At 48.2% G+C, this 22,125-nt stretch overlaps 1 protein-coding gene across 2 annotated transcripts; it reads left to right on the forward strand.

Moving 5' to 3' along the window:
• Nucleotides 1–379: 379 nt before the first annotated feature.
• CCDC190 (coiled-coil domain containing 190) lies at nucleotides 380–7,329 on the forward strand. Of its 2 annotated transcripts, none has more exons than XM_036922856.2 (4): nucleotides 380–520; nucleotides 1,630–1,828; nucleotides 5,901–6,027; nucleotides 6,287–7,329. In XM_036922856.2, the coding sequence occupies exons 2-4, from the start codon at nucleotides 1,642–1,644 to the stop codon at nucleotides 6,837–6,839; spliced, it is 867 nt and encodes a 288-aa protein (XP_036778751.2). In that variant the 5' UTR covers nucleotides 380–520; nucleotides 1,630–1,641; the 3' UTR covers nucleotides 6,840–7,329. The 2 variants fall into 2 exon arrangements, with proteins under 2 accessions (XP_036778751.2, XP_036778752.2); XM_036922857.2 differs by having other exon boundaries at nucleotides 5,904–6,027.
• The last annotated feature ends 14,796 nt before the right edge of the window (nucleotides 7,330–22,125 follow it).

The raw sequence follows: 22,125 nt of genomic DNA on the forward strand, positions 1-22,125 counted from the left end.
TTAACTACTCTCTTGCACAAAATGTGTACAGTCTGATGGAAACACAGGGTGTCTGCCTTTGGGGCCTGAGCTGGTTTCCGAGAAATAGGAGTGGGCATGTGGGTGGTGGAGAGCAGGGCAGGAGAGGGTGCAAAGGAGGAGAAGGGGAGGCGGAGGGGGAGGGAGAGGGGGACTGAGAACATGTCAAGACGCTGCTTTATTTTTGTCCCCATGGATACAGCCCAGAAGGAGCACGGAGGGCCCCTCCGGGGCTGGGCTGGAAGGTGGCAGGCCAGAGCTCTGGGATTGGTGCCCATGCCCGGGGAGTCAGCATTCCTGCCCAGGGAGGTGGCATGGAAGAGAGCTTTCAAGTGCATTCAGCATTCTCCCTGGCTGCCCTCCCCAAGGCCCCCTCCCTCCCACCTCCCAATGCCAAAACTTCTAAATTTACACAGAAAAGCAAGCTCATTAATCCAGACTGACCCTGACAAAGCAAACTAAGCCAGCAGCCCGCTCACCACGAGAACCCTGAGTTTGGAAGGTAAGTGATAATCTCCACGTTCTTTAATAAAAGTTTAGTGAACACTTTCAACTCTAAAGCAAGCTGTCTTAAAATTTCTTCCCTGTGTCCTGACCTTATCCTCCCCTTTAATGCTAAGCTTTTTCCTGGATTATTATCCGCCCAGCGTTATCGGCAGTAATCCATTTAGATCCTGGGTGCCAAGGGCACCCTTAGCTCTGAAGCAGGTGCGGTGAAGGACTCGGAGAGGAGCGGTGGGCACCTGCCTTTTACAGCTGCAGAGCCCACAGGAAGAAGTTCAGCGGGCTGTGGTCATCAGGCCCCAGGCATGGGGAGAGATGGGAATTCCCAGCACAGGGGCGAGGGCAGCTACTGAGCATGTGTCCCCTCCGAGTGCCCCCCACTCCTGGCTGCCTGCACCACCCGTTTCGGTTGCTGGGCTGTTTTGTGAGCAGTAGGTCCCACCCTTGCACTCACTGAAACAGTGATTGCTCAGCTCTGGTGTGCACTGTTAGATGCCAGTCAAGGGCAAGCTCCTTGAGGGCAGGAACTGTGTGTCATCCCCTGCCCCCTGGGCTCTCTGCGCAGGCCCTGGCACATGGGAGGATCACAGGCTGGGTGCCCCCAGGTGTATGTGAGCAGGCGACCTGAAGGGGCTCAGAATGGCTCTGCCCTCAGCCCCAATCCTCTCCAGACCCCTGAGCAGACCTTGGGGGGCCTTTAAAGAATAGTAGAAGGGACTTATCTTATTGGGCAAATAATGTCTTATATATGGAAAGTGTTTCTATTTTCCTTCCCCAAAGAGTTGTTTGTATACTTTTCACTCCATCTTCACAGCAGTCTGACTGGGGGCTCTGTAGGGCACCTATTGCCTATCACTATTTTATTGGCAAGGAGACTGAATCTCAGAGGAATGACGTTACCCCTAATCCTTCTGTGTCACCCTGGAAGCTCATTTCACTATAAGGCAACATGTCCCGGTAGAGCGGGTTCACCTCACAAGGCCCTGTGGGTCCAGAAACACACAGGACCCAAGCAGTGATCTCTGATTAAAGCCGGGGTCCGGGTCCCAGCCTTGCTGCATCAGCTTAGCCGCGGTGCCTGGGAGAACCTTGTTTTACTGTCTCTAGACCGTGAGGGGGATGGAGAAGCCCACGGCCGGGGCGTCACTGTGCAAGCGCTTCGACTGGGAGAGGAAGAACGCCAAGCAGGCCGAGGCCAGGCTCGGCCAAAGGCTGCAGAGACTCGAGGCCGTCCGCCTGCAGCGGGTGCAGCTGCTGACCAGGGAGCAGAAGCAGCTGCAGAAGGACCTGAACAGGCTGCAGCAAGGTGAGGCGTCCCGTGCGGGGCAGGCGGGCAGGCAGGGCGGCAGGCCTTCCCTCCGCTGAGGGGGCAGGAGCTCTCAGAGGCCCGGACACCGAGGCAACAAGAACCTCCCGCCTCAGCTGGGCCTGAGGCCGCCCGCCGTCCCATGTCCCTCCCGCCCTCCGTTTCCCAGCTCCCTGCAGAAGCCCGCGTGCAAGCCCGGTGAGCCACCGCCGCTCAGGCGTCCAAACACTTCAGTCTTTCCAATTAACACTCTCTTCCTTCAACCCTTAGTTTTCTACTCGCTTATTTTCCATTATTTTCCCTTTGGCTGTATATGGGTTGACCTGGTTTCACCTCTTTCTTATGCCCGGTCAACAACCATTCATTGAGCAACTATTAATGTGCAAGTCACCTTATGAAAGGGAAGTTTCAAAAAACTAGTCCCCTGGGACTAGTGACCAGAGCGCGGGTAGGGCGACGGCTGGCCCTGGGCTGGGCAAGGAGCACTTGGCAATTTTCCACACTCACCAAGCTGAGATTCAGGCCCTTCCTTCTGTGGAAAGTGAATTTCTCACCCACCCTCATTGTACTCCATGGTGTGATTCACACCGGAGCCTGCGGATTTTGCTTAGATTAGAAAATTTCAAACGAGCAATTGTGCATCATTACTGTGTTTCCCTTGTCTTTTAAGTCAAAGGACAAGTATTTCTGTCACTTCCCTGAACAAGCCTCTTTTCCTATAAAATGATGCTCAGACTTTTCATAATAATCCCGCTCCATCAAACCTCTTATCTCCAAAGAATCACCCTTTTCAAATATATTCTACTAAGGAGACTATGCAGTTAACAGAGACTATAAATTAAGTGCTTATTGCAAGAAGAGTGTTACTAACTTCAAACACTAGTTTCTAGTTAGTAGCTACGGATCGTCACAAGTGGGAGGGCCACACAATGGTACACAGACTCTCGGTCCTTCCGAGGCTGTCGACACCGTTCAGGGAAAGACCCTGCCAGCTCAGCGATTCCTCCTCATCCATTAAAACTGGGTGTGAGAACACAGACTCTGGACCCGGGTTGTCGGGGTTGAAATCCTGACTCCGTCACTTACGAGCTAGGAGCCTTTGGGCAGCTTACTGGACCTGCTGGTGCCTCAGACTCCCCAATTATAAAATGGAAATGATGTTACCTACCTTGGGAGGTTATCTGGGCAGTCAGCGAGCACTTGGAACAGTACCTAAATACAAAATAAGAGCTATGTAAGTGTTTGATGAAAGAATCAAAGACTGTTACAGGACTGGAAGTTTTCTACTGTTTTGTTGAAAATTGCCATAGCGGTACAGTTTGTAGAAACTAGTGTTCCTGTGTCCATCCTTAAAACAATTAGATTTTAACAGTACTTCAAAATTCAGCACAGAATGGATCCATCTCAGCTCTGCAAGACTACAGTCCCTTTACTCAAGGCAGGTGCCAGAACTCAGGAGCTCTGAAAGCAATGCCATGTGTTCAAAGGAAAAGCCAGGTGCCATGGTTTGCTACAAAATCGTCAGGTCTGCACAGCTAAGATATGGACACAAGAGCCCAGAATATTGTCCAAACACCTGGCCTGGGAATTATTTCTAACCTCCAGCTTTGGGTTTGAAGGATGGCTCTCAGCAAATAAGTGTCCATCCCAAATAAATAGTTAAATCAACTAGAATGAGAGCTCATATCCTGGAAAGGGATCTTAGGATCCATTTGGTGAATCCCACTTCAGTTCTCAAAAGGGACACTGAAGGCCAGATGCCTCCTCTCGGCAGGGGGCACTGAAGGCCAGGCCCAAGGTCGGAGGCTGCCCGTGCTGAGTAGAGAGCTTGCCTCTGTACAGGCAGCATAGGAAGCATCTGGATCAGGATGCAGAAAGCTTTGATTCAGACGCCTCTGTCTCTGTAGTCTTTAGAAAGTCATACCCTCTCTGAGCCTCAGACTCCTCAACAGTAATTTTAAGGAAACAGAAAGGAAATAACACATACCAATAATAAGTATTAAGGCTCGATATTTATCAAGCACTCTATTAGGCAATATTTTTCCATGATTCATATGACAAAATTGTTATTCAGATTCAAGTGCATGCAGTTAGCAGGTTACTTAAAATGCATATTCTCAGTCCTCATCTGCAGAGATTTGGTTCAATAGGTTAGGAATTAGGCTACAAACCCACATTTTTAACTGAGGTGAAATTAAGGCAAATGATCTTGGGACAAGCGCTCTGTGGGCCAGACTTTACAAAACACTATTACTGCTGCTCAGATAGATGCAGAAATGTGACAACATGTGGTCTGCGCCCTTAAGATGCCCATATTTCAATTGGAAGGCAGCCATGCTTGCGAAAAGTTCTGATAGAAAATGTTAATTGTTAAAGTTCTTTTACAAAGCAGGCCAGGGAGGGCGGGAAGAGGTGAGCAGTTGGTCATGAGGACCTGTGGACCAAGGCCACTGCTGGCAGAAGGAACAGTGTGTTCAAGAGTGCAGGCCCGAGCATGACTGGCTACAAATAGCTCAGAACTGCAGGAACGTAAAGGGCCAGGACACAGTATCGGTGCGTGATGAGAGGCCAGGCGGTGTAGGCAGTGTCTGCAACCATGAACAGCTTTGCAGGTCTTGCAAAAGGGTTGAGAGTGGGGAGCTTACAAGGTCAAATTTCAGAAGGTCACTGGCTGCATTGTTTGAGGTTTTGTTTTAAGGAGTCTTCAAGTTGTGGCCTGGGTTTGAAGACCTAAACTAGGGCATTGGCCCGGTAAGGAAAATGAGTTCACTTGAGATATTTAGAGAGTGGAATTGTCAGAGCTTTAGGACTGATTATATGGCCCAAGAGTAAAGCAAGCCCGAGTCAAGAGTATATTACTTGGCACAAAGCAGGCACTGAAACACACTTGTCAAGTGGGCCAACTGGATGGTGACAGGTACCCTGTCTTCACAGAGAGGACACTGGAGAAAGATCACATTTCAGAGAATAGAGACACTCATTTCTGAATGTGCTGGCTTTATAGATTTAAAAATGCAGGAGACTGACCTACCTGGGACAAGTAGCTCAAAATCTCAGAGTTTATAGGGAATAGATGAAGTTCTTACGTAGACAAGACCTATTCGTGCGCACATACTCACACACACACACACACACACACACAAGAAGACACCGGCGGAGGAGGGGCCCACAGAGGACTATCCGTTGTCTTGACTACCTCACAACATACCCGATCAGATGCAAAAGAGTATAAGGAGTCTGGTGTGAATTCCTGCTCCCTCGGCCTGGTGCCTACCGCCCGCCCTGTGGATTCAAGGAGCCCCCCTCCCAGTAGAACAAACGGGAGCAAGGCTCTCTACCCCCAAGTGACCAGCCCAAGAGATGTCTTGAAAACTAACAGGTCCTCTACAGCAGCTGTGGTTACCAGGTGCCGAAACATTAACTCAAAGAGCGAAAAATCCACTTAATCATAATCAGCAGGTGCAACCCCTGACTCCAGTGGGTAGAAGTCACATAACTGAGGTGAGTGAGACAGTAGGGCGCCATCTCGACACAGAGCTCGCACCCAGTTGTTTTGTTTTGAAAACACAAGTAAAACATTCAAACAAAAATTCTGTGGGCCTCCCGAGATGAAACCTCCGATCCCGGTGTTTCCAAATCCTCTTTAACATGTTCTAGGTACACACTGGGGAGCTGCCCTAAGTTTTCCTGCTTTCACTCATCATGCGGATCAGCCTGGGACCCACGGGCTTTCATATACTAGGTCTCGGCCCAGAGGACTCACCTCCAGTGCCCAACGTTCTTTCCCTTCTTCTCTTCAGTATGGGTTTTTTAGGGCTGCGCTAAGTACCACAAACTGAGCGGCCTAGTCGGCAGAACGGACTGTCTCACAGTTCTGGAGGCTAATGTCCAGAATGGAGGTGTGTGGTGGGGCTGGTTCCTTCTGAGGGCGTGAGGTAGGGACCCGTCCCAAGCCCCTCCTTGCCTTTCAGAGGCTGTCTTCCCCCTGTGGCTCTCCACACGGTTGTCCCTCTACCTGTGCCTCGGGGTCTGAATTTCTCTTTTTCATTAACACTTGTTAATGAACTCAAAGCAGATATTATCAAGAAAAAGCTGTCCTCTTATTTCGGGAATGGAAATCAGAAGAGACCAGAAGATGCTCTCGTGTTCTCAGCACGGGGCGGGCAGACGCACAGAGCTCCGCAGGCTCGTGAAGTGAGGTGAGAAAGCGCACGCGGGACTCGTGGAGATGGCACTGAAGGCTCCTGTCCCTGAGAAAACGCTGCCTTCCCCTTCTTTAGACGGGAGACCCTTCCCATATCCTTCCCACCCCTTCCCACCCTTCCTGCTTCTCACCCGCTGGACCACCTCGGCTGAGACCGCACTGAAGGGGGCCGGGGTCTCATAACTTGAGGGTTTGGAATGCAGGCCTCTTCACCAACACTCAGAGCTCTTCCTCCCTTTCACCTCCTTTCCCAGGGCACCGGCGACTGTCCGGACGCAGGAAGCACACAAAGCCGAGGCCCAGGTGCCTCGTTTCCATCACACTGGCCTCAAGGACCCAACGACAAACAAAGGGAAGTCACTACCTCAAAACGACAGAACGTCCCCCTTCACAGGAGAGAAACCACAAGCCCAGGAGACAGATTCTATAAACCCACCGACGGGCAAAGACCCCAGCCAGGGCGTCTCTGTCCTGTGTCAGGACCAGGTCTCTGCCAACACCCCAGACCAGGGCCCCAGCTGCAGCCCAAGAGGTCAAAGCAGAGCGGGACACGCTGCTGAGTCCCGATCAAACGACGCCGACCTAAAGCCAGACCTGAGCCCCGTAGAATGTGCTGGAAACTTCGATGGCGACTCCACGAGGTCAACCTACTTAGAGTTGTTTGAAAAGGCCAAAAATGCCCATTACCTCCGGCACAGGGTCCCCCCCGAGTCAGAGAGATTGCTTAGCATCGGGGAGATATTCGGGCACGAGGGATCCCTGCAGCCCCGAGCAGGAGCGGAGTGTGAGAACAGGGTGGCCTCCTAAGCTGCGTCCTCTCTAGCCACCTGCTCTGACCTCACAATAACACGCATCCTGATCACTAAAGGAATGTCTTCCTCAACTAACTGCGGTACGCAATACACATACATACACATATATATGGCGATTTTATTTTAAACCCTTAGGCTTTTTTTTCTCCCTTTTACAGGATTATAATCTTTCTTTGAATAAGCAAAGCTAGCATATGGAAAATGAGATGAGAGATGAATCTTCTGAACGCTTTTTAATCGACGCACACATGTTGCCAATATCATCAAACAGAAGAACGTGCACCCATGACTAGACTTTACCCGAAAGGAGAAAGATTAAGGGTCCTGCTCACATCTGCCACCCTTTCCTCTTAGGGCGCCACCTGCTGACATAATGGCAGAACTCTTCTGCCTGTTTTAATTTCATAGAAAAAGGTTAGAATAGGAACTCAAGTGAAAATATGTACTATAATATGGTCTATAAATAAAGCCTGCTCTCCTGCCACGGCTCTGTGCTCATTTTTGAAGTCTTTCCTTTATGCCTTCATTTCCGGGTAGCTCCACGTTAAGAGTCTCATGCTCTCCTGACTGAGTTAGCCAGGCGCTAGACGGTTCCATTCTAGTTTCTCATTCCCACTAGCAACATGCTCCTATCAAACTTTGGGGATCCTAATAAAAGAGTAATGAACAATTTATAAGAGATGTGCTCCTAACATTTTCTCCCAAGAAGCAAAGCAAGAGGTAAAGGCAGTCCAGGGGGTGACAAAATTGATTCATGAGTCCTTAACTAATTTACACTAAATAATGCTTGATTTATGACTGAGCTCATAGGACTAGGGACCCACAGTTTAGAGAACTCTCTGTGCAAACTGCCCAAGCAGTTTATTATAGGTTCTTTTTCCTTGTTCTTCTACTTCAATCCCGTCTGTCTCCATTACACCTTCGAAGGATGAGTTCTCCAAATGATTCACCCCACTTCTAAATGGGTTCCTTCTGCATGCTAGCCATAACTGGAGGCAGAGCCAGCACCCCAACGGCAGGGAGCTTGGCCTCAGCTTGCCCTCTCTTCCGCATGATCAACCCCCCTTTCCCCTCCAAGGACACCTCAGACCTGTGAACTTCAGAAATTAATGTTCTGCACATTCCTTGTTAGAGTGCACATATCTTTGTTTTTCTGATTAACCTGATCTGCCTGTACTTCCAACTCCAACATTTTTTGCATTCCATTTCAAGTGATATCTCATGCATTACCACAAAACTGTGGGTTTACAAATCTTCTAACCCATAGATCTTTTATGGTTATCATTTGGTCTAATACATTTTCCTTCTTAAAGACAATGGATGCAATACTTTTATTGGTACAATTCAATACAATCAAGGGAAATCTGCCTTGGGGGGGCCTCACCCGGCCTAACTCCTTAAATTCTAAAGAACAGTTTAAATTCCTAATTTTCACAAGCCTCTAGGATGGCTTGCACCCAGTCAGCTTAAAGTTAGTCATTCATACCAGAGGTCTCACCTGGGCATAAATGTTCTTCCCAAAGACATCCTCAACGTTTTCTGTCGTCACGACCCACATGTGGAGGTTAAAAGACTCAACCTATATACCATTGCATTAAATCTTCACAAAACCCTCTGACGTAGGAAATCAGTGAGATAATTGCCCTTGTTTTACAGAAAGGAAAACTGAAGCCCACACTCGGCACAATGGCTCTCTGCAGACCAGAACGTGCACGGGAACGGAGCCCAGCCCCTGCCAGGGCGCCACACAACATCCAGGGGCTTGTGCCCAGCTGTGAGATACTTTCCAGCCCTATACATGAAACTCGTTAACAATACAATTAAAAGAGATGGTAAAAAGGAAAAAGTCATACTTAAATTTTGAGGAAACATGACATTTTTTATTATACTCATTCATTCATTCAGAGATGCATTGAGGGAAGACGGTGTCTTTTCCATGGACTCCCTCAGGAGCAAAAGGGAGCTTCCGCTGTTCCCTGAACCCATCCAATGGGGAGGGAGGCCCCTTCCCACCCGGAGGCATCTGCAGATCTGCCTCAGCCTCTCACCCAGGGCCCCAAGGCTCTGGGGGCCGCTGAGGGGGACCGAGAATGTCCCCACAACCCTCAGTGATGGGCAAGTTGCTTCGGGCAACATGGGGGTTCAGCCCCTCTGAGGGGGAGGCGGCCTCCTCGGAGGGGGCGTGCTCTGCTCCCACAGCCAGGACCCAGGGCAGCCGAGGACGCCTGGCTCCAGGCCCACAGAGGTGAACAGCCCCACAGGACCACGGACAGCCAGTGGGGCAGGGACAGCTGCCAAAATCAGGGCAGGCAGAGATGTGTAAACCATTACGTGTGAACCTCACTCCTCCCTCAGCCCTGGGGAGGTTGGGGGGCATGTAACCCAGAGGGCAGAAGGCTGGAGAGAAGGGAGGCCGGGCCTTGCTCTTCAGCCTGAAGCAAGGTGCAGGAGACCAGAAGTTTGGTGGGGGTGGGGGGCTGACTTTCAACCAGCAACTGAGTAATAGTACCTAAGTGTGGTGGGAAGAATATCTACCAGAAGCAAGACGTTTAAACAGCCCAGAAGTTATTGGATCCAATGGAGGGCATAGTAAGCAAAGCTGGCAGCAGCTCTGGGGAGAGCAAAGATGCCTGCACCATGCTTACCCCTCACCAGGGCGAGGTTTCCCCATCCGATCTCAGTGGAGAGGCATTGTGCCGAGGAGCACTCGCCGTAAGGAACACAGGCATTCAGGACACGGTCCTCATCGCCAGTGGGCTTGGGTGCAACCCACTTGAGGTTCAGAGCAGAGAAGGCTTTACTTAGATGCACTAGGAACTGTGCCCCAGTTTTCCCATCTTCCCACCACTGTTTTGAAGATGTTGCTGCTCCGTGTCTTCATAGGAGGCATGGATCAATTAGAAATTGTAAATGAAACTTAATGTAATTAGTTTGCTTATTTTGAACCATTTGAGTTTAATTCCATTAAAGTTGCACCACGACCCTAGGCAATGAAAAAAACCTTCCTGGTAAAAGGAAGACACATGTACACATACATACAAAAGCTCCAGATATGCTGAACCCACGGTGTTTGGAATCAAACCCGAGACTAGCACAGACCCTCTGGTCTCAAAGGCAGTGTTAACAAAATATTTCAACTGTGTGCAGGCTGTACAGAAAGATGTTTAATTAGGCAATTCACTAACTCGGGAATTTTCTAACACTCTTGCCCAGGGCTATCTGTTCCTATAGACTATTTGTTCACAGACCCAGGAAATGAGACAAAGGGCATAGGCACTATGTTCAAAAGCCAAGAACTGAAGGTAGGACTGCCCCAACGAGTGACTGACGCGTCCCACGGCAGCAGAGAAGCCACAGGAAGAGGGCATGGCTTACAGACCCATCGCTGAGTCCTCAGCCTATTTCCCGTGAGCTTAAGCTCCAGCAAATAGATACTATAAGCAGAATACTGATTCCAACAGTTATTTTAATATATTAAATTAAAAGCTAGATAGAATTTTACAGAATATATATAAAAATTCATACATCCATGATACTTTACTGAAAGGATTTTCCCTCATTCTCTTTATGGGGTGCAGTCACACTCCGAAACTGGCCATGGTCACAGATGGTGGTTCGCCCCAAATGCTCACACCAACGACATAGCAGCTGTCAGCATGTGAGTGGGGGGGATTGTGTTTCGGGGGGCTTCAGCCTCTGCTCAGATATTACATTTGAACAGTGACCCTAATATTTTTCGCCTTCTAGCAAATCTGGTAAAATTTTTCAGCGGTGACTTCATGCAGGCCCATCTGGCTACAAAAGCAAAACATCAATATTTCTTGGTCCTAAAATTAAAGGAAAATGAGATTTAAAAATTTGGGGTCACAAAGGAAGGCGTTTCACACACCACACACATAGAAAGAGAATGGACACAAAAGTTATGGATAGGAAGAGTTCAGCAAGTAGGACTCCTCCAGGAATTACAGGGATCTGAAGCATTTCTCTTAGTACCACCTCTGTCGCTTACTGAGCCCACAGGGACGTCTCCTGAACAGAAGAGTTGACCCATCTGGGCTTTGCTGCCCCTAATCGCCGTGTAGCAGGAGCTCTAGCCACTGTATCCTGACCAAAGAATAAACAAGCCTTTGCATCAAAAACACAACAGTTGCCTTAATCCTAAAATCAAAACTCTCATAATTATCTGAGCGGCAATGAGATGAATAGCTTCTTCTCCTGTTATAATGACTGATTCCCAACGGACATTCCTTCACTGTGGAAAACAAACAATAATAATTCATCCATAGCTACCTGACTTTTACCTCACAGCCAGCCCTCCACATACTGTAAATAATTCACAATCAGGAGAAGGTGAATACACTCTCTGAAATCTGTTCAGAGTGATCAAAATCCCTTGGTTGGAGAGTTCTATAGCTCACCCCTACTTTGCCATTTTGTCCTAAATACCACCAAAAACAAACAAATCTGTTTTTAGTAACATAGAAATAACCATCTTGTTTATACTAGTCATCTTGGAGTTTTCCCACAGGATATTAGAGTTGGTTAAGGCTTTAGGGGTTAACCAGTTCAACCTTAGTCCAGAGGTGTGAAATGACTCTTTCAAAACAAACAGAAAATGAAAACACTTGTTTTCAATGAATTTCCCACCAATGATTTTGGTTGAGAGTTTGAAGTTTGTCCACCGTATGTGAAGCAATGGCCCTCCCTTGTGGTGAAGATGGCTGGCTCGAGCAGTGACCTTGAAATCAGGAAATCAGTTATTAGACTACTATGATTCCCCAAAGGGTGTTCCAAAAGATGCTGCTATAGGAAAAAAGGACTCTGGGTTAAAATAAGTTTGGGGAAACCTAAGTTAAACAATGAAAATAAATTTTCCTATTATACGACCTAAGTCTTTAATATGCTACGGTTAGGATGCATACCTGGGGGTGGGGGTGGGGGTTATGTCATGCTGAATTCCCCTGAACAACAAGGCCATGGAAATTTCATCCATAAATCATCTTCCAGGACTATGATAACTCACTAAACACACTTCAGAAACACTGGCTGGGGATAAAAATTAGATTAGATGAGCTCTTTATCTCACATAGGTCAAATAGCAAAGATCTCACAAGTTCCAGAGAGCAATAGCAGGAATGACATTTTTCTGAGAGACTATTTTCCTCAATTTCTTTATAGGCGTTCCTACAGGCACATGCATACGCACCCTCACACGGGTGCACACATACACACCAATGTGGCAACAGCCTCACTCAAAAAATTTTGTAGAAAATGACAGAAATGGCATGAAGATGAGGAAATGCATGTGGCTGTTTCAGCTGCTTCATAAATACATAATATGTGTCAGAAGACAGCTTTGCTTCACTTGACAGGTGAGAAACCTGAAGGTCCGAAGTCCCCCTGGGTTCTGCACAGGCCCTAAGTAGAGAGTGGGTACCAAGCCCATCTCCATGGAGCTCCAACGGCTCCATTCCCCCGCATCACACCACCTCGCTCACTTCCACCCAAAAATTCAACAACAACAAAAAATGCTAATGCCAGTTACTGTGCTGGGGCTCCAGCCTGGCACCTGAGCCCGAGGAGTTTACCATCTGGTGGAATAAACAGACCCCAGGACAGATCCAGTTAAAACTTGGGCGGCACTCGCAGCTGCTCTCTATTCCCTACCATCTATTCTGACCCCAAATGATCAAACAAAACCAGCCATGGTCGCTTTATTCTGACAGTCGGGAACTCATTCAAGAGAAGGCATTGTGACTCGATCTTTGCCAATTAGACATTAGTCCACCAAGGGGTTCTGGAAAGGAACCCCCACTCCCAAGGAGCTTGCCTTTGTGTCTTAGACACTGTCATCTGGAAGCGGCTCCCTGAAATGGGTCCAGGCTGAGGAGGAACACAGGAAGTGGTGAGCACTAAACAGAGCTGGAGAAGACGGTAGAAGTCCGTGCGTAAAGGGCTTCATATTCAGGATGACAATATCACTTACCAGCCAAGTGGCAGCATGTCTGAGAGTGGAAAGGGATGCCGCCGAGACAACGGGTGTCGGACGGACAAGTCTGCTTAGGCAGCCAGATGAAGGGCGTGTGCTCCATGTGGGTCTGACTCCTTCTGGGCTCGTAAGGGAAAGAGGATTGTAGTGCCAGCTGCATATTAGATGCGTCTTATTGGCCACAATGGAGAGAAGGGACTCATAAGCACAGGACCAGAATCAGGGGATAAAACTGGGGGCCTGGTCAATATGAGAGAGTTTGAGGGACAAACGAGGGAAAGTAGTAACAATGAAGAGGAGCAGCAGGTTCCAAAAGTGTGTAAGAGGCGAGTAACTAAGAAGACTACTGACCGAGCAGGCCTGGACGGAGGAGGTAAGGTGAGAGCCTCAGATGGACCCTGCCCCCTGGTTTGGACACCTGCGGGCAAGTTGATGCCATTTCCCAGGACTGGAGACGCATGAGGAGCACAGTCCTCACCACACCCCGGAAACACCTCAGCGACCCAAAATCAAAAGGGTGTGGAAGCCTATGCTCACCTGGACCCATGGAAAAGGCTTGTGCACAAGACACCATCTTGGTGGGAATTGAGGGAAGAAAATTGGGGGGTTGGGAATTGTCATAGTTCTCCTCTCAATCTTTCTGGCAAAAATTAAGAATGAGAGAAGAATTGGAGGGAAGAGAATCAGTTAGTGGCTGGAAGTCCAACAGATGCCACCAGAGATTGTCATGGGTCTGAGGCACAGGACACAGACAGAAAGAACCCTCACCCTCCTGGGCAGGAGCCGGTCTGCGTGGCTTGGTGACCGCACCACACACGGTTCCAGTCAGATCTTTCTCCCAAAAATCCATCTCTCTCTACGCTCATGTTATTTTACCAGTTTTAATATGAATAGATGACCTCATAAAGCCTTCCAACACTTGCATTAAGCTTTCCAGTACACAGCTAAGGTAATGTATGCAATGTGGCGGTTGCTGGCCAGGGGATAAAACGTCCCCTGTCCTGTTGCTTCGGAAATCATGAATCCACCCATGTAACGAACATCTCCATTGAGCCCCGATGTGTGATGGGACACGGGCATGATCAGGCCCCAGCCAGCCAGCTTCCAGGCTGCTTGCTGTTGCCTGTGAACCGAATCCCGGAACAGCATCCGATAGGCGGTGTTCATCAGGAAGACGCACCCCTCTCCTCTCCTCCCATCTTCCCCTCCGCACCAATGACCTCACGGTAAAATTTGCAAGGACCAAAGAGACAACCGTGAGGAAGCGTAACTGAAGGAAGCAGTGAATGTGACCCACGTAAAATCATACCGTTTTTGTAGGTTAACAATGAGTTTCCTTTTTTCTCAGAAGACACTTCTGAGTCTCAGAAGACATTCTTTCTCTCTGCACTCCACCCTCAGTGCTTTCAAAACAACAGTGTTTATTATAAACTGCTGTGGCTGGTAATGGCCAAAGTGAGAGTGGCGTCGGGGCGACTTAAAAAGTAGTTCATCTCTCGAGGGAAAACTGCCTGCCGTTCATCAGCGCCCGCCTCCCCTGGGCCCGCCAGGCAGGGCCTATGTATTGCCTGCTCTGTGCCAGGTGCTGTGATATTTGCTCTGATGCAGGTGCTTGGGACACGGAAAACGCCGACAGAACGTCCCCTCTGGGAGCATTTACTCCGGCAGGGGAACCAAACAATAAGAAGGCAATTATCCGTTAATTTTTAATCACAATGATGATGAATGCTAGAAATACAGGGGCTAAGAAAGCCCAAAACAGGGGCTGAGCTAGTCTGCAGAAACAGGGGAAGCTTCCATTTGCCCCAGGGTTCAGCGGAGACCACGTGGGTGGGGGCAGGGGATGGCGCGAGGTAGGGAGTCTGGAAAGAAGAGGAACCCAAGCCAGGCCCCGGGGAGCAGAGGGTCGCTGGGTCCTGCAAGAACAGCAGTGTGGCTGGAGCTCAGACAGAGAAGGGAGGGCAGGGAAGGGGCTGGAAGGGGTGGAGCGGAGGCAGGGGCCTCGCTGCTGAGGTCTTCAGTTGAATCATGCTCAAATAACTTACTTTTGGGAGATTTACATAATTATTTCCAAAGCCTGTGGTAGCGCTGTGATATTTGGTGAGTGGACCCAGAGACTCAGGCTGTTGCTAGATTAGCCGCAACCGGAAAAGAAATGGGAATGCACGTGCCTGCCGGCTACCCGACCCACGGAGGCCCTGGCGCTGTTCACCCGGGCCAGGTCGCTCAACAGCCTTCCAGGTCCCTGGCCTTCATTCATTATTTCTCCAGGGATGGCACGCGCTTGGAATGTAAGCCCGAGGGAGGAAATGGAAGAAACGGCTGAGCAGCATTTTTGCACATTATTTAAAGGAAAAAAATCCCATTACACCTTCTGCCTCCCAAGCCCCATGGAGTACAATCTGGCGCACCTTGTGTCAGCGCGGGATATAGATCCTGGGACCTGGAAAATGCGTGGCGACTCCTGGATCTAAACAGACCCTCAGCTGTAACTGCTCCAACATGCAGTCGTTGTTTGGCAGAGAATTGTTCTTAGTCTAGTTTTCCAAATGAATTGGAGAGCAGGCGCACCCACCCCCAGGTTAGACGGGTAACGAAGGGCCAGGCCTTACGCCCAGTAGAGGATCTCATCCTGTCTAAATCGCTGAATGAGCGCGAACTGCATCCCTAAAGCTCAAACATGGATGTGCACCCGCACGTACATTTATACATCCATATTCATTACCCAATTTCATCTGACCCAGGGTGCCATTATGTTCTAATAAGGAAAAAATGCTGCCAATCAAACAATGCCATGTAAGATGCCTCCCAGCTCTAAAGAAGTTAAAATACAAAAACATAAATTTCCGAATTGATGAAACTAGGTGAATCTGTGTGTGTACATTGTATGGACACCCACATACACATTTTTTTACAGTCCATCATCTATGAACAGCCAAACATGATATTAGAACTAAAATGAAGTTGAGTGTGGGTCTCCTATTGCCCATATCTTAAGAAATCAGGAAAAGATTGCGTCAACTGAAAATCTAGATGATGCCAAAATTCCTTTATTCCCACTTAAGTCGCCCCGAATGCAAGGTGCCTTTCACAGCCAACCCCTGCCCCCCATCACTGTGGAAAACCTCCCACGCATACCACACAGCTACAAACTTGAGCACAGGAAGTCTTGTGGGGCCCTCACATTGTTTCTGTATCTCAGCTGTGTTTTCCCGACAGTTAAGGCCCCTGCAGTGCGTTTGTGACAAGGGACGGGTCCCTGCAATCACATTCCCAGAATCTGCCCGGGAGCTTTAGCGTGAATATCTATAACTACCCTGTCCTCCCAAAGGGCTGATTGGTATTCCCGGTGATTTTCAAAAGGAGAGAAGGCCTTATAGGAAAATCAACTTTAAGATTTCTCACTCTCATTACAAATTCCCCTTCCACTAAATCCTTTACTCAGTTTTAATCCAGCTAACGTTTATGAAGCACCAACAAGGAGTCGGCATGACTAGGCCCCATGCTGGAGCTACAAAGAGAAGAGCTAATGCTCAGTGAACATTCATCCTGTGCCAGACGAGGGCCCGGGGCTGCTCACGGAGAGGCAGAGGGGACCGCACACACCCGGCAAGAATAGGCACCGTGGTCTGCTCACGGGGCACAGTCAGGGAATGCAGGGATGACCTGGCAAATAACATTTGTTTCTCATGGGCCATGATAGCACCTGCTTCGGGATGACTGTGTTGAGGAGGATTCTGAGGCCCTAGCACTTACCGGCGTATCTGCCCCATTGTAAGCACCATTGGAAAGGAATTCACCAAAAGGGTGGCTATACAAAGGCAGGCAAGTTGCTCATTAATGACCTGCAATTGGTAGTTTAGCCAGGGTCATGAGGACAAAGTTTTTATTTAATCATTTCATGATGGAATAATGTATGTTCATTGCAGACCTTTAGAAAGCACAGAAAGTGTTATGGGGGCTATAAATATACACACAGTCCCACCATTAGGAGGCAGCCCTGTGAACATGTTAGCGGATTTCTTCCCAATCTTTTTCTTAAGCATCTTCTGATCATTAAAAAGGAGGAATGTTACAACAACAATAAAGAGAAGTCTTTACCTTTTGGTTTCTGTTAAGGGATAACAATATTTCCTAAAATTGTATTCATAGTGCACTCTGGCTGCAAGAGGTTTTCAAAAAAGAAGTCTGGGTTTAAGTACATTTGGGATGCCCTGCACCTTGTATCCCCCAGCGGAGGGGCAGGGGCGCAGCAGCCGCAACGTGGCTTCAGCAGAGCAAAGCCCCTGAGGAGTTCACAGTAAACAAGAATGTTCCCATGGAGACGGCTCCTTCCTCTTGCTTCTGTCTTCCTTCCCTCCCTCTCCTTTCTTTCCTGCTTGCTTGCTTTCATTACCAGCTAACATCTTGCAACAGAATTACATTCCTGCCGAATACACTTGGGAAATACTTTCTCAGTTGATGTTCCCAGGATTCTGCATTTATATGCTTCCCCGGGGCCAGGCAGCCAACCCAAGGGAAGCAGGTGTACCTCGGGTAAGACAGTGTCTTGCCAATGGGTTTCAGCCAGGGGCAAGTTCCCTATGCGCTAAGTGAGACCGAGGAATGACAATGGAACGTTCTTGGAGTGAAAGGGTTTATTACCTGGCTTGTTCTTCCAGCAGTAGGTCGAGCACTAGAGTTGCGTCTGCATCCAACAGTCTGCAGGTCTGTAATCCTCCTTCATCTCTGCCTCCCCAGAGCTGGGCAGAGCTCTTTATATAGTGACTCAGTCAATAATAGCTAATTGCCTACGGGTGTGGGAGCAGTACCCTAGCAGCTGGCCAATTACATCATCAAGCAGTTTAGGTTCAGGTGAGGATCCTGGCCATGGGAACTCCAACTTTTCCCATAGGCAATAAGAGCTAAGATGCTTTCATTACACCTGGTAGCACTTGCAGAGGAATATTCCCTCAGAAAACACTGCGTGGGCTGAACAAAACTGCCAGATAAAATCCTACCAGGCTGTATTTAGAATTGGTAGGATAAAACCAAAGTGCAGAACTAGTAAACTTGGAAAAACTCTTAAATCTTTCCATTTATATAGAGATCTGTATTTTGGATCTGACCTGAATTGGATCATTTATTTCTATGATCCAAAGTGAATACATTTTTTATGATTCGGGCATATTTCTTACTCTCCAACAGGGTGATGGGCACCAGCAGCATCCAAATGAAAGGAGGAGGCAGAATTCCAAGGGTCAGGCTGGTGGCCACTGCCCCCAGGCACCCCACACTGGAGAACAGGCCCCAAGGACACAGAGACTGGCACTGTGGGGATCTTGAGACATCAGATATGTACTAAGCTGCTATCACCACCGAGATACCATCCTAACCAAACGTTCTCTTAATTTTCCTTGAAACTGGAAATCTGTTTAGTTTAACACCCGTATAAAGTGTCCACCATTTGAAAAAAGCTTGGAATATACAGCTTGGAAAGCTTCTACTCCCCAAAAATGTCTGGCATGACAATGTGAACAGCTATCCTGTGCCTTTACCTAAGAAATAGCTAGCGAAGGGGCAGTGTTCCCAGAAGTGTAAAATCCATCTCCTCCAGCTTGAGACGGGTGCTTTCAGTGCCCGGAAAGCCCGAGTCCCTTCACTCTAGCAAATCTCAGTCTGCAGAAATCTATGCTGGCTTTCAGCTTTTTTATTCCATATAAAGGCACAGCTTGATCTTTAGGGATTTGTTACTCACAGCGGAAATGACTCACCATTTTCTCCATTTTAATTTTCAGTGACTTATTTTAATTTTGATCATTTCTTCTTAGAACGTATTTATTATTTGTAATCTTAATTTTAAATTATTTTTAATGAGTATAATGTTATATAATTTAACAATTATATAAGTATTACAATATCATGTTATATAGTTATGGTCATCTCTAGTCATATCATTATTTTTAAGAACAAGTTATTTTCATCTTAATTTTTTATCTTTATTTTACTCATCTGAGTGAGGAATAGAAAATGCCAAGGTGAGTGAGGTCATCCTGTGGCTGGTGCCCCAAATAAAAGAAGCCCTCTGCCTTTCTTCCCACAGGCAGCAGTACGGAAGTCTGTTAGCCCTTAGAGCAGATCTCCTTTCAACTTCCTTATGTGGTTAAATAAGAAACTCCTAAGATCCTCTGGGGAAGGTCAGGTAAATAGCCTTAGACTCAACATCATGGCCCTTAGCAACTCATTATTTATTTATTTTAATAAACACTCATATAGCAGTAGCTACTATATGCCAGATACTGTTCTAAGCATTTTATAAATATTGACCCAGAACTTGCCCCCAAAAGAATAATGAGCCCTATCCAAGCAGCGCTTACAGAGCTGAGAGCTGTGTTTCTCTCTTAGCTTTAGAAGTAACGCTAAGTCCCCAGCTGAGGAACTGATACCCAAAGGGGCAGCAGGTGGCATGAGCACAAGGGCTCTCAAAGAGTGACCCAGGAAGCTGGTTCAGGGGCCTCTGCGGTCAAAACCATTTTCACAATAATACGTTATTGCCTTTTTCACTCTTTTCTCTCGCACGCACACAGCCAAAGCTTCCGAAGCCGCACACATGTGGCTCCATGACGTTGCTCGGATGCTTCCACCCCGGGCGGGCTCTCCCTGCAGGAGGGCGACGTGCGCATGAGACACGCAAAGGAGATGGGCTCATGGGCTCAGCCCTTTCAGACCCGGCTTGCCTACACGCAGCCTGTGTCTTCTCTTTCCTGCCCCCATTCAGTAAGGCACGTCTGCCACTGGAGGGGAGGCTGCCATCCTCTGTGCATGCAGGGTGATGTTAATTCACAGAAAAAAGATAAGGAAAAATATTTTAGCCTCAGTTCCAATTTCTCCAGAAATACAGCTAATCTGGTGTCTTGCCAGTGGGTTTCAGCCCTGGGCAAGTTCACTATGGATTCAGTGAGACAGAAAAATGACAATGGAACATTCTTGGGATGAAAAGGGTTATACCCAACTTTATTCCCACGGTGGGGACAGATACTGGGAACGTGATCACCGGGACACCTCCCCTGTCACAAACGCACTGTAGGGGCCTTAACTCTCGGGGAAACACAGCTAAGACACAGAAACAATGTGAGGGCCCCACAAGACTTCCTGTGCTCAAGTTTGTAACTGTGCGGCCCACACGTGTGTAGTGAGCTAGCTGACCAGGACCAGTGAGAATCCTGGCCACAGGAACCTTCACTTTATCCACATCTGGTAGTCCACATACATATGTCACTCAAATAGTGCATGAACTTAAAGTGTCATAGTGATTCATTTATGCCTCAGACCCCAACATGTGACTGTAGGTAAGCCATGTCCTCTCTGTACCTAGTTACCGCCTCCGGAACAGACAGATCATAGCTGCCCCACAGCTTATGATGTAACCCAGACAAGTAGTCCAGAACATAGCCATGCAGATAGCTGTTGCTTTATTAGCCTTCATTAGCTAAATGAGATCTCCAGAGAGCTTCGGCATGCAGGAGAACAAGCGACACATCGGCAGAGAGCCATCAACTTGCCTTCACTGCTCTAAGATGTTCCTTCATGCAACTCGCAACCTGGGCGTCCCATCTTGTCCTCACAGCAGTCCTGGGCAGTGGCTGTAATGTGCTCTCTCAAACTATGGCAGGTTCACAGTCAGTCTCATAATCAGGAATGAAACAGCAATAAAGAGATGCTTTCACTGCTATTTCCACGTCACCGAGAGAGGCATTGCCTGCTGGTTGAAGTTGCTGTTGAAACCACACTCCCAAAGTCAGTGGGGAATTTGGAAGAACTGGAAGGTCCCTGGCCTTTGCTGCCTGGTGTCCTGAGGCTGACGTTAGATCCCAAGGCACCTGCAGGGTGACGTGCGGGCGAGCTGAGATGGATGGTCAGGGTGACCAAGGAGAGGTCCCAGCTTTCAAAGCTGAGGACAAACAACACTGTGTCTTGGGGCCAGCTCCCTGTAAGATATGTTAATGTGGTACTGTGATTTATAATAAGAAATAGATGTTTATCTTCATCCCCGATTCCTGGCACAGAGCTCCTAAACCCTTGGAAATTCCTACATGAAAGGCAACAAGGGACAGCAGACGCCAGAATCCAGTGAGAGCCCTTGCCGCAGCTAAGGCAATCGGGGGGCGCCTGGCTGAAGCTGTGGGGTTCAGGAGAACAGCCTCTCCCTAACATTGGCCCAGCGGGGAGGGAAACAAAGCAGTTAATACTCCAGTCTCCCTTTCCTGCCACCTTGCATCCCTACTTCCTCCTTCCGGTGGCCAAAACCAACGGGAAGTCAGAGGGAAGGGGAATCCAGTAGGTTGTCTGTAGTGTCGGCATCCCCAGGCACAGAGCAGAGAGGAGGAGCAATGCTGCCCTGGAGGTGTACGCAAAGGACAAGAACGAAGGGTTGCACCCTGGAAGGTCAGGGAAGAAAGTGTTTCGATGGGATGGATGTGATCAACCGTGTCAGATGCCACCCACAGGTTAGGTAAGATGTGGATCCCCTCAAGGAGCAGAGAAGGTCGTGTGGTCGGTGGTAAGAACTGTGTTGGTGGAAGTGTGAGAGAGAGAGGCTAATTGGAGTGGATTTAGGAGAGGAAGGGGGGAGAGACATCGGAGACAGAGACTCAAGACAGGGCTTTCTACAAAAAGAGAAAAAACAATGGAGAAGTGAATTGCTTGCGGAAATGAGGTAATAAAGTGTTTTCTGTTCGACTGATTTTTTTAATAGAAGGAAGACGCTGACACATTCATTCATTCCAAGAATGGCTAATTTCCCTTGCCATCCTGAAAAACAGCCCAATTTGTGCAGCATCCTAGAAATGTTGAATCCCATTAGAACATCCATGCCTCGCAGCATTTCTCATAATAGAACTTTTCCTTGCATAATATTATGACAACACCTACTCCTACTTATTTATCCTCTTCCACACCTCCTCGCATTTTGCCAGCGCTATTTCATACATCAAGGACAAAACTATGTAGAAAAATGCAGACTTTCACTCCAGTGACTGCATCTAGAATATAGAGGCCAGAGAAAAATATGTCCTGCTCAGTGGAGGATCAAGCACGATTCCAGCACATGATAGACACAGTCCAGTCCCCGAAACCCGTGAAAACACAAATGCAGCCCTGTGAGCTGCAACTGGAGAGCCCCATACATGATCATGGCCCCCCAAAAAGGAAACGGAAGATGGTTCTTCTCAGAAAAAGGCAGCCAAAGACATCAACCTCCAGTATCATCGGGTTTCTCTGCCCCTAAGCAGCTTGCCTTTCATTCAGACATATT

Source organism: Manis pentadactyla, chromosome 19, assembly GCF_030020395.1.
Source record: "Manis pentadactyla isolate mManPen7 chromosome 19, mManPen7.hap1, whole genome shotgun sequence".
Lineage (NCBI taxonomy): Eukaryota > Metazoa > Chordata > Mammalia > Pholidota > Manidae > Manis > Manis pentadactyla.